General features: G+C 46.3%; 2 protein-coding genes across 11 annotated transcripts in view; one reads left to right on the top strand and one right to left on the bottom strand.

Moving 5' to 3' along the window:
* The window catches only part of ASTN2 (astrotactin 2), a 907,765-nt gene that overhangs the window by 202,775 nt on the left and 687,554 nt on the right, over positions 1-17,436 (bottom strand). The window lies entirely within an intron of this gene.
* Positions 1,800-13,418, top strand: TRIM32 (tripartite motif containing 32). Of its 6 annotated transcripts, none has more exons than XM_030858875.2 (2): positions 1,800-1,853; positions 9,781-13,418. In XM_030858875.2, exon 2 carries the CDS (start codon positions 9,858-9,860, stop codon positions 11,817-11,819), a length of 1,962 nt encoding a protein of 653 aa, XP_030714735.2. In that variant the 5' UTR covers positions 1,800-1,853; positions 9,781-9,857; the 3' UTR covers positions 11,820-13,418. The 6 variants fall into 6 exon arrangements, with proteins under 6 accessions (XP_030714735.2, XP_030714733.2, XP_030714734.2 ...); XM_030858873.2 differs by having other exon boundaries at positions 1,818-1,853; positions 9,778-13,418; XM_030858874.2 differs by lacking the exon at positions 1,800-1,853 and adding an exon at positions 2,028-2,148.

Raw genomic sequence — 17,436 nt, 5'->3', positions numbered from 1 at the left:
TAATAAAGTATCAATAGAAAGATAGCTGGTGTCGTAAAATGTGGGTAGTCTTTGGACGGTGGTTTGGAGCATGTCATGAGCCTAACTGGCCTGGATTTGTACTCCAGCCCTGCCACTTCCCAAAAGGTGACTGTAGGCAAGCCATTTAATCTTGCTCAGCCTCGGTTGCCTCTTTTGTAAGATAAAGCTACTGATGCCTACTTGAATCATTGCTGAAAAGATTAATTGTGACATAGGACAGTATCTATGGAGTGTCTGGTATATTGCCGGTGTTCAAAAAATGGTCCGCTCTTATTCGATTGACCCCACTGAGTCATTCCGCAGCTGGACTAACTCTAAGTTAGACAGGGGATGTGATTTGCCTAAGGTCACATTTCTGAGTCTGACTCACTCAGCAACTTCTGCGTGCTGCGCACAGCGCTAACAGATATGACAACCAGCAGGCAGTGCCCTTCAGGGAGTTCACAGCCCACTGCTGACAACTGCAGGGAAGTGGGTAATTAAAGTCCAACCTGGTATATGCTTTGTGAGAAATCATCAAATTGCAAGTACTTGCTGGGCATGCAGTGAGCATACCCTTAGTTAAATGCAAACCACTATACATAATCTCAGTTAATCCTATAGCAAACCTCATCTCCATTTAGAAATAAAGAGGGACTTCCCTGGCGGTCCCTTGGTTAAGACTCCGTGCTTCCACTGCAGGGGGCACAGGTTCCATCCCTGGTCGGTGAACTAAGATCTCTCATGCCCCATGGTGCAGCGCCCGCCCCCCCCCCCCCCGCAAAGGGCTGAGAGGTTGAGGGACTTATCAACTTGGGACCCTGTTATTCAATTACCTGGGCATCAGTTGCTTATCTCGTAGGGTGATTATGAAGACTAAGTGAACTATACGCACTTGAAGTGTTTAGCTGCAGCCAGACAGTTTCGTTATTGTTTTTGTTTGTTGTTTTATCATTGTGAAGGGTCACATTATCTTCCCGGGATGTCAAATCCAAGCGCATCCTCCTTCAAACTCCTTCCTACTCTTAAGCTATACTATACGGTCACCTGCAGGAGCCTGTAGTTGGCCCCAAACCACCCAGGGTCCTCCCCTGCCAACAGGCTAGACCATCGCTTACCTGTGAAGACTCTTACCCCTCCTGGCTCCCCCCAAATTAGACTTGGCTTTGGGTTCCTGGGTAGCTTCTACAGAGGATGGAGAGTGTGCTCTCATATCTACCTCCGCTGTCGGCCTCCCAGCTGAGTAGGAGTAAGAATCCTTCAGGAGAGCAATTTGTTCATCAGATAAGCTTATCTCTAGGCTGCTGCGGTGTGTCACAGGGAGAACTGAGGGGGCGAAGAGCTACCTTCCCAAGCGCGTCCAGGTTCTGTGCTTGCCCCGGAGTGGATGTTGTATTATCTCCTTGGCCCATTTCTCAGATGGCAGAGCTGACGTGGAGCGAGGCCTTTCTGAGAGGTGCCAAGTCTTGGCTGAGGAACACTCCCGGAGGCCATGGGTTAGCAAAGGGGTTGACACAGATTGGGGTCAGACACGTGAGTTCTGGTTTAGCTCCCGACTTGCTGAGTGAACTTGGGCCTCAGTTTCTTTAACCGTACAACGGGGACAGAAAGCTGAACTACGTCCCAAGATACCTCGTTCTTTCCAGAGGGCTCGCCGCCACCCTGCCGCTGGGCCGCGAGCTCCGGCGCCACTGCCTACAAGCCCCAGCATGCCTGTGGGGGGGCGGGCCGAAGTGACGGACAGGCGGTTCTGCGAATTGGCGCCCGCCAAGGGGCGCGCGTTGGCGCGTGCGCAGAGCGCGGCGGGCGGGTGGGCTGGCAGCAGTGGACGCGTCGGAGCCGCGGGCGGTCAGGTAGGGGGCGGGGTGGACGGTGGGAGACCCGGGACCGAGGCCGGAGTCGCGGGCGGTGGCTGACGAGCGGCGCGGGGGGCTGTGCCGGCGTGCAGCGGCCGGTCCACGCCAGAATGGCAGGGTCTGGGGGACCGGATCTGAGGAGTGGGATCGGGGTGGGGGTGGGGCTGCGCGGGGGCAGGCTCGGAGCGGCGGGGGTCCGAGACGGGGCTGAGGAGCTCGGAGGAAATACGGCCGGGGAGGGGAGCGAGGGACTCTGAGAAGAGTCGCGGTGCAGCATCTCGGGAGGTATGAGGTAATGTGGGGCCCTGAGGAGAGACGGGTGCAGCATCTGGGAGACGGGAGGGGATCTGAAGGCCCTGGAGGGACCAGGGGTGCAGAGTCTCGGAAATATGAAGGAATGGGGGAGCCTTGGTGAGGTTTGGGGTGCAGAATCTCAGGAGGCTTGAGGGAGTCTGGGGGCATTAGGCTTTGGGGCGGGGGGCGAGATCTGAGGTCAGAGGGAGCAGGGTCCGGGGCTATCATCATGGCTGAGGAGGAAGCGTTTTCCCGAGTGGAATCTGGGGAAGAATGAGGGGCTGAGTTCGTGCGGGAACCAGTGGGAAGCAGTATCTATCTGGTCGGCAGAAAGAAGAGACCTGGCTAAGGTTTGAAGCGACAGAAGACACGGGTGGGCAAGAGGAAGGAGCAGGGCTTGAGGGCGGGGCAGGATTCCTGATGGCATGCAGTGGGTGGAGGCTCTGCTTGAGGGAGGGCACACACCTGAGGTGTGGGACTGGGGTGTTAAACCGTGATGCAGGGCTGAAGGTTGCAGAGGTTTGGAAACAGAGATTAAAGGATCTGTGTCAGGGATTCAGGGCACATGAGTGAGCAACTGGTGAGGCTGGCAGGGTAGAGCCCAAAAGGCTGGAATTCTGTATTGTAGAAGAGTTGGGAATGGGATTTAGGAATGGTTGAACGGTGGGGTGGAGAGGTACTGATTGGACTGTAGAATTAAGAGACTGAATAGAGTCGTGACTGAATAGAGTCGTGGATGGGTGTCTAGGGCTGCTAAAGGAATTTTCCTGAAGTCTCTGCATGGGAAGCAAAGGGAGTTCTGGGGACCCAAAGACCTAGAAGTAATGTATGAAACTGTATATGAGCGTATGAAGTTGAGCAGAGTTCAGGGGTCCAGCAAGAGTCGTAAGTCTTTGAGCTCAGGACTCCTGAAGGAGCCTGACTGCCTGTGAGGGGCAGAACCTCCCTCAATTATTAGCCAGAGATCTCTTACCATGAGGCAGCCGTGGTACGCCCACTGACTCCACTCGAACCCCAGACCTGCTGAAAGTGGTAGGCTTCGGGGAGGGGGGGGGAGAGTGGTCAGTGGAATCATAAAGCAGGAGACTCTTCAAGGTCATCTGTCCCAGCCCCCCTTTGCCGGTCCCTTCAAGCTGTGGTGACAGATAGTGTGTGTGACTTCCAGGGGATGAGTGGAACATGATCTCATGTCTTTTTTTCCTCATCAGTGATATAAGTAGATTGGATTAATCCCACATGAGGTGTTTGAACTGGGAGAGAAACAAGAAAAGGGGATCTCAGATGCATTGAGCATTTAGTCCTGGGCCAAGTTCTAAAGAAATGGTTCCTAACTGGCAGTGGTTTTGTCCCCCAGGGGACATCTGGCAATGTCTGGAGCCATTTTTGTCTGTTAGAGTTGGGGTGGGGAGGACTACTGGCCTCCCGTAGGTGACACCAGGGACGCTGTGAAACACCCTCCAGCACACAGAACGGTCCTCACAACAAAGGAGTCTCGGGTCCATGGCAGTAGTGCCGAAGTTGAACTCTGCGCCGAGTCAGATATATCCCGGATTCCGATCTCGGCTCTGTCTTGAATGAGTTACTTAACCTTCCTGTGCCTGGCTCTTCATCTGTAAAATGGGGTTAATAACAGGACCTACATCACAGGTTACTGTGACGACTCAGTGAAGTAAATCCGAGTGCTTCGTGTCTGGTGCATAGTAAATGCTCAACATTTAGTAATATTTCATTTTCATATCTACTTTCTTACTCGTTTTCATAACAGCCCTACTAAGTAGGTGCTACAATATCCAGTTTTACACATAAGGAGACTAAGGCTTAGGCAGTGACTTGTCTAAGGTTCCACAGCTAGAGATGCCAAAGGTAGCTTCATATTCATATTCATATTCTCTGTAATCCTGTATTATTCTCTCTTCCCTTGCTGCTTCTTTGCTGGGGCCTGCCTGGTCTTACTGTCTATCTCAGCTCATTCCCCTCTAAGGAAAGGATGACCCAGTGAGTATCGCTGAGTATCAAATTGAACTGTAAAGGGAATAAATCCATCTGATTAGGTAGGGAGTAGCCCTGGACTTTGTTCTCAATTTGCTCTTAGACCAGGACCAGTGGGTAGATAAGGAGAGGATCTTGAGGTTAGCAGACAGGATAAGGTGCAGGAGATTAGAGGGTGAGGTATGGAGGCCATTGGCTTGAAAAAACACTTCACAGCAGGGACCGAGGCTGAAGGCATCCATACTCTGGAAAGTAACTCCTGTTCTGAATGATCTCCTGTGGGCTTCTTTCCCTTGGAACAGAATGACAGCATTTGTTCTGTCAACTCCAGGACTAGCTATAGCATTACTGAAACCAGCTCAGAAACATAGTAGGACTGCATCAGAAGGCCGGAGACCTAGGTGGAAAATCCACACACAGCCCTAAGGAAGATATGTAATGGAAATGGAGTCAGCCTGGGAATCAGAGGCTTAAAGTTCAAAACCTTTCCTCTGCTGCTAATTTACTAGGAGATCTTGGACAAGTACTTGCCCTTATCAGCTTCAATCTATTGAAAACACGAAAAGCTACCATTTATTGAGTGCTTATTGTGTGCATTATCTCAGTTAATCCTGCCAATGAGCCTGCTAATAATCTAGGTGCTATTCTACATTTTACAGATGAGAAAACTAATAGGTTAAATGATTTACCCAAGTCTCCATAGCAAGTTGCAAAGCAGGGATGTGAGCCCAGATCTGTCTGACTCATAAGTTACATTATACTAGTTTTAGTAGAAAGGCTTTTTCAATACTTAAGAGCCCATACACTCATGTCTGGAGAGTGCTTGGTGGTCAAAAGTTTACAAGGCCCTTGAAGTGGTTCATTGTCCCTGCACACAGATGTGCTGCCTCTTTGACACTACCTCCATTAGGTTCTTCTAGTGGAACAATCAGATTAAAAATCCATTCCTAGGTACCTCTACCAGCCTCTCAGGCAGAGTGCCTAGAGCTAATGGTAGCCTAATCAGCTAGGAAACTATAATACATCTTTTGCGTGGCTGTGGTTTTATGGCTGGGAGTTGACACACCTGGATTTGAATCTCACTTCTACTACTTAGCAGCTTTGAAACCTTGGACAGGTTGCTTTTCTTTGAGCCTAGTTTCCTTATTTATAAAGAGGAATAAAACATACTTCACGTAGTTATTATGAGAATAAGAGGTAATGTGTAAAAGGTGCCTGACATTCAGCAAATGGCAGTTTTATGAGAGGTAGCAATTATGAGAGGATGGGGAGGCTGGAAGGGGCCTGAGTATTGCTTTGCCAAATTTCCTTGAACCTAAGCAGCCCCCACTGGTCTCCCCCAAATTCCCATCCCCTCTTGTACCTTTCCCAGGATCTGCTTCCTGATCCTTTAATCAAAAGCTCATGGTTAAATGTGCATATGCTGTATGCAGAGAAACGAACTGAGAGTAGGGTGGGTCGAGATCAGTTGGAAGTCCCCCGAGAAGACTGCTGATTTTCCCCTTGTCCTATATTCTTTGAGTCTCATTGGCAGCATTGCACATGTTTGTGGAAGATTCAGGGGATCCCTTCTAGGTCCTGCAGTTTTGGAGGAAGACAGAGGACAGACAAGTGTTTTTTTTTTTTTTTTTTTCCAGCAAACTATTATTGATTTAGAGTTTTAGCTAAAGATTTTTTTTTCGCTACAAACATGCTCTTCTGGGTTGTTTTGTGTGTCCCACAGTGGTACAGCTTTGGGGTCATGCCTGCGTTTCCCAATGAGCCCCTACTTGCAGAGTTTATCTTAGCTGTTGGCAGGTACCTTAAATGCCCTGAGTAATGTAACATTAAGAATCCTCTCCCACACACAGAACTGGGTGAGTGTCAGATGAGGACCTCATTGACTTTCTTAAAATCAGCCCTGCTAGCCGCTCCTGGAGAGTGAGCATTGGTGGCAGGGAGATGGTTATGCACTTGCTTCGCATTCCATTCAAATGCTGGAGGAATAAACAAAGTTTAGAAAGGTCATGAAAGGAAATGGGATAAGCCTTGCGAAAAACCCAGTCAAACCAGGGGACTGTATAAGAAGTAGGATGGACCTTTATGTCTTGTGAAAGGAAATGTAGTTGCTGTTTCCCATGTTGTCTAGTTTTTATGTGAACTCTGTTCCTGTCTGTTTTTGCTCAAAATTATATCTCCAGTGTTTTCATGGGGCTGGACTCACAGTAGGTGCTCAGTAAAGATTTGTTGTTTAATTTCTTAAAGTCCTGCAGTTTTGCTCATAGCTTAAGACCCCCAAGGGGCTAACAGGTTTAGGGAATAGAGACATCTAGAGAACTATCCCATGGTGGGGATTCAACCACTGGATGGCAATTTGAAACCTTAGGTCATCTCTAATCCTTTGATTTTGAGAACACATAAAACAATCTCCAGGGAAGGTTCAGCATTTTAATTTTTGAAGTGTATTATCTGATATCTTGGGTGCTGTCTGCCTTTTGAAAAGTGCCTGTTCATTCCTTCTCACTGGCCGGGTGGTCGCCACCGCCACCCCTGCTGCTACTCCTGCTATTACTAAAATCTATATTTTATTGCATAATTCCTTTTATGCCCCTCTTGGTATTTTCTGAACAAGAGAAGTTGTGAATTCATTTGCCAGTTTCTAACATGGATATCTAGTGTCCTCAATCAAATTCCTTCAAAGCTGACAGGTTATTAATCTTTATGTGCCTTTATATGCCATAAAATCTTTATGTGCCTTTATATGCCATATGCCATAAAAAGAAAAGTTAGTAAAGTTAGTAAAGTTAGTAATCTTCTATAAAAAAGTAATCTTCTATAAAAAAAAAAAGTAAAGTTAGTAAAGTTAGTTATCTTCTATAAAGTAAGAAAACAGGTTTAGTGAGATTAAATAACTTGCTTCCTGTCCCACAACTTGTAAATGACATGCTGATTTGATCCCAGTTCTGTCTGACTTCAAGGTTCACAGGTTTTTGTTTTTGTTCTGCTACCCTTGTTATTTATGTCATAGACTGGGGAAAGCCTAGTGGTGCCAGAAGCAGCTAGATCAGGCTAGGGTATGACTATAGAATTTTCCTGAGTCTTAGGGCAGCTGGAGCAAACACAGCTTAGGGGGTAGATTCTCATGTGAAGCTGAACCAGAGCTGGGCTAGTATCAGTATGGGGTGTGCAGTACTAATCATGAGATCAAAGAAATTGGTGGGGGGGGCAGTAAGCTGAGGTGGGGGGGTCAAGAGTTGACAGTACAAAGTGCACAACAGGAAATATGTTCAAAGTATCAGGAAGGCAGCCAAAACTGTAAATAACATGTTGGGGGTTCATTCTGGTTGGTTTTAGATTTTATAAATGGCAGAAAATGGGCAGCTAACTTAAAGACTTGGAATGATAAGACAATTCCTTTCACACATACGTCTTTTCAAGGGAAACTGAGTTCAAATTGACCTTCCACCTGAATGCTTCTCGGTGCTAACAATAATGACCAGCTGTATCCTTCTGGAAGAGAGGGGCTGTATCTGCCGGTCACATAGCCTCAGACCTAGAAAAGGCCTGAACCATGTCTCCCATTTCTACAACCTGGGAGCACCACTTTCAGCGGGAGCCTAGACCGATAACGCAGCTATCTCCACACCTGACGCTTTAGTGATGGGACCTCATGTTTCCTGGCAAAGCAGGGCAGCTTTAGGAAAGGGATCCTTGACATTCTCTCTTGCCTCAGAGAGCCTAGTGAAGCCGCATACAGCTGAGATATTTTGGGGGATGGACGCGGGCATAGTAAATTCATTTTTTAAAGTGGATGGCTTAAACAGGGAGGCAGGAAGCTTTTAAATGGAAGGAGGTGGTATGACATTCCAGAAAACTGGAGAAAGAATTTGCTGGTATTTTTACAAGTTGGCACACTTGTTTAATTAGCTGATCTGCAGTGCCAGTTCTGAGAAGAACAGATGTCCCTGGGCACTGTAAAGTAACATGCTCTGGATCCAGATACCAAATGTTGCCCTCAGTCTGTTGTCCCAGATGATGGAAGAGAGAACTGAAGCTATTGGTTTGGAATTGAGGAGGTTTGCCTGGGTCCTGAGCTGAGGTTTCTATCAGTGTTTCTGTACGATTGCAGCCAGACCCATGACATTTAAGCATTCAGCGTTCACAGCTTAGTCACATGGATAGTCCCATGAGACCTTTTAGGGTCATGGTATGGGGTAATGTGTTATTTTGTTGAGGCATGGATTTGAATCGTAAGAGGTTGCCAGGCTGGTGTGTGGGAGTGGGTCACTCAGCTAATAAAGCAATCTAACCCACTCTAGAGCAGCTAAATCTCATGATTCTTTCTTAATTGTGGAGACAATTCTATGCTGTTAGGCAGCATTTCTCAGAGTATGGTAAGTGTTGTATGACGGGAAAAAAAAAGCTTGAAGTAATGTTGGGTTAAATCAAGTTAAAGATATCTGTACTGCATGGTTCTACCATGTTTGCACCATGTGACCTTGAGCCAGTTTTTCTGAGCCTTAGCTTCCTCATCTGTAAAATAGGGTAATAAAAATAGTACTTACATCATAGGGTCATTATGAGTATTAAATGAGATTAAGTATACGGAGCATCTAGCATGGTACCTAGCACATAGTAAGCACTAGATGTATACTCTTTCCTTTCCAGTAGAAGGAAAGTGGGATTTCAGGGAGGTTGGATTGACTTTAGACAGATTGTGCATGTCTGCTCCTGAATATCTGTCAGAATGTGATACAAAGCTAAATATGGGGAAATTTGTAACACGTATCTCCGCGCTGACTCCCCTTCTTCTCTATGGGTGGAGAAAGAATTAATGACATTTGCAAAGCTTTTCCCAGCTTGCTGCATTGCCCTGAAAACCAAGCTAACTGGTCTTCCTCCTCCTCCTCCTCGATGGTTGACCATCTGCAGATCACAAGACTGCACAGGTGCAGCTGTAGGAGTTGCATTTAAGAAGGGCTGAATTTATCCTTGTGCCTCACCTTGCTAGATCTATTCATTCTTATTTTGGGTATAAACTGACATTGACATAAGGCTGCAGAGAGAGCACTGAGATCTCTGTGGTTCTACTTCATGAGCATATGTGGATCGAGGAGGGTGGGAGAATTCATGGCATGTACTGCTTGTAGGAGGGGGTATTTCAGGCCAAAACTAAGTCCCTGATAAGGGACTACCATTTCTCAAATCATCCAGGCTTGAGTCTTTGGCTGTCTTAGCTCTACCACTTCCCCACCCCAATCCACTCAGCTAACAAATCTTAGTGATCGTACTTATGGAATATTGCTTAAATGCATCTTCTTTCCATTTCCACCACCTGCTCCCTAGTTCAGCCTCCCTGTAACTTTCGCCAGGCAGTTTTGCAGTATCTTCCAAACTAGTTTCTCTGCCTTTTCCCCCACTGCATTCAAGCTTTGGTCATATTAGTTCCCGGCTCCAAAACATGCATTGTTTCTCTGTGTTCATCAGAATGAAGTTCTGAGGTCTCATTTTGGCTCTGAAGACTTCTTATAATCATTCCCCAGTTTACCTTTCCAAACCAGTCAGTGACTGAACTGAGTGATGGTAGCCATTCTCTAAATGTTTCTTGAGTGATTTAACTCGTAGAGGCAGTGGAATAATGGCTTCCTTTTCTCTTTAGCAGGATTCAACCCTCTGGAGCATGAACACCAAGCTGTTCGGTCCTGGGCTGTGCTAGCAGGCCCCTTCAAGGCAATAGCAATGGCTGCGGCAGCAGCTTCTCACCTGAACCTGGATGCCCTGCGGGAAGTGCTGGAATGCCCTATCTGCATGGAGTCCTTCACAGAGGAGCAGCTGCGGCCCAAGCTCCTGCACTGTGGCCATACCATCTGCCGCCAGTGCCTGGAGAAGCTACTGGCCAGTAGCATCAATGGTGTCCGCTGTCCCTTTTGCAGCAAGATTACCCGCATAACCAGCCTGACCCAGCTGACGGACAACCTGACGGTGCTGAAGATCATTGACACGGCTGGGCTCAGTGAGGCCGTGGGGCTGCTCATGTGCCGGTCGTGCGGGCGGCGGCTGCCCCGGCAGTTCTGCCAAAGCTGCAGCGTGGTGCTGTGTGAGCCCTGCCGGGAGGCGGACCACCAGCCTCCTGGCCACTGTACACTCCCTGTCAAAGAAGCAGCTGAGGAGCGGCGTCGGGACTTTGGAGAGAAGTTGGCCCGTCTGCGGGAGCTTATGGGGGAGCTGCAGCGCCGGAAGGTAGCCTTGGAAGGAGTCTCCAAGGACCTTCAGGCGAGGTATAAAGCAGTCCTCCAAGAGTACGGGCACGAAGAGCGCAGGGTCCAGGAGGAGCTGGCTCGCTCCCGGAAGTTCTTCACGGGCTCGTTGGCCGAGGTTGAGAAGTCTAACAGCCAGGTGGTAGAGGAGCAGAGTTACCTGCTCAACGTCGCCGAGGTGCAGGCCGTGTCTCGCTGTGACTACTTCTTGGCCAAGATCAAGCAGGCAGACGTAGCACTACTGGAAGAGACAGCCGACGAGGAGGAGCCGGCGCTCACTGCCAGCCTGCCCCGGGAGCTCACCCTGCAGGATGTAGAGCTCCTCAAGGTCGGCCACGTCGGCCCCCTCCAAATCGGGCAGGCGGCTAGGAAGCCCCGGACAGTCAACATGGAAGACTCCTGGGCCATGGAGGCTGCAGCCTCTGCTGCCTCTTCCTCCGTTACATTTAGAGAGATGGACATGAGCCCTGAGGAAGTGGCTGCTAGCCCTAGGGCCTCGCCTGCTAAGCAGCGGGGCTCTGACACAGCCGCCAGCATCCAGCAGTGCCTCTTTCTCAAGAAGATGGGGGCCAAAGGCAGCACTCCAGGCATGTTCAACCTCCCAGTCAGTCTCTACGTGACCAGTCAAGGCGAAGTGCTGGTTGCTGACCGTGGCAACTACCGTATACAAGTCTTTACCCGCAAAGGCTTTTTGAAGGAGATCCGCCGCAGCCCCAGTGGCATTGATAGCTTTGTTCTGAGCTTCCTTGGGGCTGACTTGCCCAATCTCACTCCTCTCTCAGTTGCCATGAACTGCCATGGGCTGATTGGTGTGACTGACAGCTATGACAACTCCCTCAAGGTATACACCTTGGATGGCCACTGCGTGGCCTGTCACAGGAGCCAGCTGAGCAAGCCCTGGGGCATCACAGCCCTTCCATCTGGCCAATTCGTGGTAACTGATGTGGAAGGTGGAAAGCTCTGGTGCTTCACCGTTGACCGAGGAGCAGGGGTGGTCAAATACAGCTGCCTCTGCAGTGCTGTGCGGCCCAAGTTTGTCACCTGTGACGCTGAAGGCACTGTCTACTTCACCCAGGGCTTGGGCCTCAATCTGGAGAATCGGCAGAATGAGCACCACCTGGAGGGTGGCTTCTCCATTGGCTCTGTGGGCCCCGACGGGCAGCTGGGTCGCCAGATTAGCCACTTCTTCTCGGAGAACGAGGATTTCCGCTGCATTGCTGGCATGTGTGTGGATGCCCGTGGTGATCTCATCGTGGCTGACAGTAGTCGCAAAGAAATTCTCCACTTTCCTAAGGGTGGGGGCTATAGCGTCCTTATTCGAGAGGGGCTCACCTGTCCAGTGGGCATCGCCCTCACACCTAAGGGGCAGCTGCTGGTCTTGGACTGTTGGGATCATTGCATCAAGGTTTACAGCTACCATCTGAGAAGATATTCTACCCCTTAGGGGCTGGGAAATAGCAGTTTCTTCTGCTCCCCAAGCAGCTTCCCTTCCCTGTTCTTGGTTGTTGGTGGTACTATAGTGTAGACTTGGCCTGTGTCCTGATTTCAGCTGGCTAGCCTAGAAGTTTAGAAGCTCTGTCTTCTAGTGTTTTTCATTTGCATTATCTCCTCGCCTAGGTTTAGAGCTTTAACAGATGCATTACCCCAAACAGGACACATGATATGAGATTAGCTGATGTTTCATTAGAACTTAGGCACTTCTAAGGCTTCAGCAGAGAGCCTCTTTCCCCTGTATTTGAAATTTTCCCGTGTATTGAACCCTTGTTGATTTTCCTCTCTTTTGGCTTTGATAACTCTGGTCCATTATTTCCTTCCTATTATAACATGCTCCATCTGTGACACTTCCTCTTCAACTCTGCTGCATTTAGTGTGCACGCATGTAGTGGGATCTCCTCTACCTTTCAGTGACACTTCAGACATCACATTCCTGTGGCATGATGTCTCAGGTCTGACCACCTTTACCAGTGTGAAAGACCATTCATTTAGTGCCACCGTGGGAGCTATATAGTCCCTTTGGGAAGCAGTAACTCTTGGCTCTGGGGGTTTTGTGCCATCTTGGATTGGTCTGTAATTGCAGGTGTGACAGAGAATGGATTGACCCTCGTTGGTGTCGAAGGCTTTAGCCTGGAAATCGCTTGCCTCTTAAAGGAGCATGTGGATTGGAATTATGCCAAAGCATAGGAAGTTGCAAATAAACAAAAATAAATGCTAATATAGTCAGCAAACATTCTTGAATAGTCTCTAGAGCGCATCATTTTTCCTATTACCTCTTTCCACTGACCTGTGTTAGGAGCTGTCTGTGGAATTGTACAACACGGGCCAGGACCAACAAAGTGGGGAGGTGGACACATCTCATTTTCATTGCTAAAGCAAAACTGGTCCTTATTCTGTGTTTTCCTCAAGTCAGTGCATAATACTTGGTTTGGGGATTTATTTCCATCTCTCTATCAAGCATTAACTAATTGATAATTGTCTTTTCATCTCTGGTATTCATGTCTTTTAATTAAATATGGAATTTGGGAGGTGAGGGGAGGGATAAGTTGTACCTTGCTGCTTTGCTTCCATGTCTGACAGTGCATTCTTTGAGAGTAGTACGAATCTACCTAGGTCAAAATTCAGCAAAAAGCACTATTATGTAAAGATAATCCAAAACTTACTTCCACATACACGTGTACAGAATCAGCCCCCAAGGTCTACAGTCACCAACACCCTGTTCTAAACTCAGCCTCCTCCATCTGCTTTATCCTTATAATTACAGTTCAACAAAGGAAGAAACTTGTGCTTTTAGGAAGCCCGGAAGTGGGTGAGGGACTTTGTGACAAGGTTCCTCAGGCTCTGGTGTTTACCAAGCAACATATCTTGTGCTCTGGGTGCAGGGCTGATGGCAAGCCAAAAAACTGTTACCTTGCTTTCACAGACACAAAATCTGCTAAGCCGAGCTACTCAAATTGTTTTTTTTTGGTGGTGGTGTTGCTTTTTTGGCCTCTCTTGTGATAGCTGCCAAAGGATAGGAAAGGAGCTAATTAAAATGATGTTGAACTGGTCTGTCTCGTGCTTTTCATCTGGAGAAAGCCCCATGTTCTGATTATGAAATTGCATCCGATTTCTAAAGATTGCATAATTGAGAGGAAATTGATCCAATTAAAAGTGCATCACAAATGACTCCACTAGTTGTTAGAGCCACTTCATCTGTGGTAGCACCTGGAAGCGGGAGATCTATCTTTGCTGTCAGTGGGGGACTTGCTGAGGCAATAATGGTGGCCGAGGCCTTTGGCACAAGGTTTGCAGCAGAGATATGGATATAATGTTGTGGGCTGGCTTGACATAAACAATGCCAGGAAACCTCCAGCTGCCCATGCCTTTGCAAGGAAGTGCTGTCACTGTTGGCATTCAGCATTTAGGTCTAACCCATCTCTGAACCACACTCATGCCTTGGCCTTCAAATGCAGCAGGTATCTGCTGGCTCAGAATGGAAATAAATGTGGTCTGAATGTTTTTGTTCCTTTGATGTGAATATTTTAGGCTGTGCTGAGTACAGTCAATTTTTCAGTTATCTACCAAGTTGACTAAATTGCAGAGTATAGCCTCAAGAAACTGATTTGCTCAATTATAGCAGTTATTATAGTTTGTTTTTTTGTTGTTGTTTTCTCTTTTTAAGCAGTAATACCTTTATTCAGATAAAGTCTTAAATGCAAGTCAATTATGTAATAAATCAAAGTGCAGCTGCACTGGTTGAAGCAGGCTCGTGGGCCTGGAGAACAGGCTTATCCCCTCACCTAACCTGTGTACAATTGCAAAACTCGTGAATCTACGGAACACTTTCTGAAAACCACTGAACTACAACATCGCTTATCTTCCAGTTCCATCTTATTAGCCATATGTCTGTGGGCAAGTCACTTACCCCTTCCTCTTCTGGAAAATGATGAAAGTGATCCCTGTCTCCATGACGGGTGTAAGATGTGAGATAATAGATGTTAAAATACCCGCTACAGTTCTTGTCATAATCAGTGAGAGCTATTATCTTCTATTGAGTTGTTCAAAAGAGTGGGGTTAGGTTGTCCAACCACTCTGAATAATACCTTCCACCTTTCCTATCGTTACAGGTTCCTATTTGCCAATCAAAACCTTTCTCAGGCATTTCCTCCCACTAGCCATAAGTCTTCAAATAAATCTGGTCACCTGTTCCTTTTTACTATCACTCTACCTATTTCATGTTTCTATTATTATATAATTTACTGTGTTGCAATTATTTGCCCATATATTTGAGCTTTATTGAGGGTTAGCTTTAATCTCTAGCTAAGAGCACATAGCATGGTGCCTAATATACAGTATGTCCTCAGTTATTTAATTGGCTGTTATTTATATGACTTGGTGATGGTAGGCCCTCCAGTAACACCCTCACATTGGCTAAAAGATAAAGGCAGACAAATGACTTATAGGTTCACTAACTCCCTGCTTTCCTTTATCATTTCTGAGTAATTATATAGAATTTAAGGTTTTGGAGCAATGATTCATTCAATACTGAGTACCTACTGTGAGCCCAGTACTATGCCAGGTGTTCAGAAAATTTTAAAAAATGATAAGTAATATTAATGTGTCTACTTTCTCGTAAGTTATTTCACAGTCTTTCTAAAGTATTTGGAATTGTATTCCATTGCCCTGGGCTTTCTCAAAAGCCAGGAATAGGCACTATGTGGATGACTGTGAGGGTCCATCCCAATGTGCACTCCAGCCTGAGATAAGTCCACAGACGGCCACTCCATTATTCCAATCAGCAGGATAAACTTGGCTTGAGTCTGTGTTCCTGTGGGTAAGACAAGTAATGCTTAAAGTAGTTGTACTTTTAGTCTAGTGCTAATTAATGGCTTCTTAAAAGTGAAGTGCTACCAGCTCTATAGGAGGGAAATGGAAGGCAAAGTCTAGTATGAAACTCACGGCTCTACCTTATACCTGATTAGCTGCTGATTTGCACTCAGGACGTGCAGCTCCTCAAGGGATCACAAAACAAATTACAGGTAAGAAACAGCAGATGCCTGGATGAATTTTACAAGCAGGCAGTGGTAAGGTAGGAGGGTGTTTAGCAAAATACTTACACTCCAGAACTTTGGCTGTATCTTGTCGATATCACTAATATTCATGGTACTCTGACTAAGTCTGAAGTTAGGCAGCTCTGGGACTGGCAACGCATTCTAGTGGGAAAGCCACTGGGCTTGGTCTGGATCTGAATCACAGCTCTAACTCTACTAGCTATGTGGCCTCAGATGATCACCTTACCTCTGCGTCGGTTTCCCTGTCTATAAAATAAGAAAGTTGGGTTAGATCATCACTAAAATCCTTTCTAGCTCTATGATTTTAATTATTTTACCAAACAGAATTGTGGTTGAGTTTCCCCCCAATGTTTTTGCATAATTTTGCTGTAATTTTATCGTGTTTACATTAGAGTAGTAGAAAGAACCTGTACTTCGTAATCAGCCCCACCTTGGTCCAACTGCTTACTCTACCCCAACTATTGTGACCTTGGGCCACTTGCGAACTACTGCCACTCTGTTGAGCTACTGTTTCCTCATCTTGTAAAAGGAAATGACAGTTTATGTTTTAAAGGGCTGTTGTGAGAATTAAAATATACTAATGGGATAGTGTATATAAAAGGACCTAATTCAGAAAATGTGACGTGCCCAGAAAATGTGATTTCCACTGTAGGGAGCAAAGACCTCCTTTCCCTCTTGGTGAACTGATGCAAATTTTTCATGTTAACACTCGGGGAGGTTTCAGACCTGCATTGGTGATTCAACCACACTGCTCAGCTTCTTAATTAAAAAGCCTATCGGAAGAAGAGTGGGATTGCCGGAGGGGCAGAGGCAAAACTTTCACAGCAATGTATCCCACTAGAAAAGCTGCACATAAAACCTAAAGGCTAATTATTTGATTAAAGTAATTAGGATGGCATCTTGACTTTTGGCAGAAACATGCATGTTTAGCTATTCCTATAGATGGCCAGCATAAAGGGATTTTTCCCTCCGGTCAACATTCATTAACCCAAATAATTACAAAATTTAAAATAAGCCATAAATCTCATTGTCAGGTGGAGGTAATATAACATATTGTAGTTAAAACTGGGCTTTGTAAGCATGGGGCGGCGGGGGGGCGGGGATGGGTTGGTGGCGAGTTCAGTCTTGGTTCCTCCACTTAGTAGTTCTATGACCACTGAGTCATTTAGCCTCTCAGCCTCAGTCTCCTCAAATAATAAAAAGATACTGTTTACTGCATTGTTCTGAAGAAACGATGGATGTAAAACACTTAGCAGACTTTCAGACATTTCATAAACTTTCAGTAGTCCTCAGTATCAATACAGTAAATTAAATGTATGATAAGATTACCCATATTTTTTGTGATAGAAGGATTATATGAAACTGGTGAGGAAAACATTTATTTCCCTCAAAGGGAAATTATTTAGTAACTCACTGAAATCCTGAGTGTAAACACAAGGAGTTTGTGTGACTGCAAGTCAAATGCATATCTTCCCTATTAAAATAAAACCAGGATTTTCTTTTGGTGATTTACTCAGTTTACCTAGCTATAACTAAAATGCCACTGTATATTTTCACAGAATATTAAGATTTAGATTTCATTCTTTCATTTATTCATTCACTTACTCATCAGACATATATGACATCTACTGTTTTTTATTAATAGCCGTAATTATATGAGTAATGAATGCAAAGATGACTCGATCATGAACCCTGCAGTCAGGTAGCTTGTAGTCTGGCTGGAGAGATAAGGAATGTAAAAGATAATACAAATATACAAAAGAATAAGATAAACGGTGCGAGATGGAAATAGAGTGCCAAGTGTTTAAGAAAAGACTGCTTCTAGTTGAGAGGATCTGGTTCCTGAAGGGCCTTGCAAGTAGAGGGAGTGTCATGAACACAGGTACAACATACCAAGGAAGAGTGAGAAGCTGGTACCAGCAGGAAGTTCAAACCACAAGAGTGAGTGGGCATTAAAGCAATTCAAAGGTCAAAAGTGGTCCACTTCTCCATGACCCTTCAAATAACAATGCA

This window comes from Globicephala melas, chromosome 6 (genome assembly GCF_963455315.2).
Source record: "Globicephala melas chromosome 6, mGloMel1.2, whole genome shotgun sequence".
In the NCBI taxonomy this organism is placed as follows: Eukaryota; Metazoa; Chordata; class Mammalia; order Artiodactyla; family Delphinidae; genus Globicephala; species Globicephala melas.
This window is presented reverse-complemented; position numbering and strand designations above follow the sequence as displayed.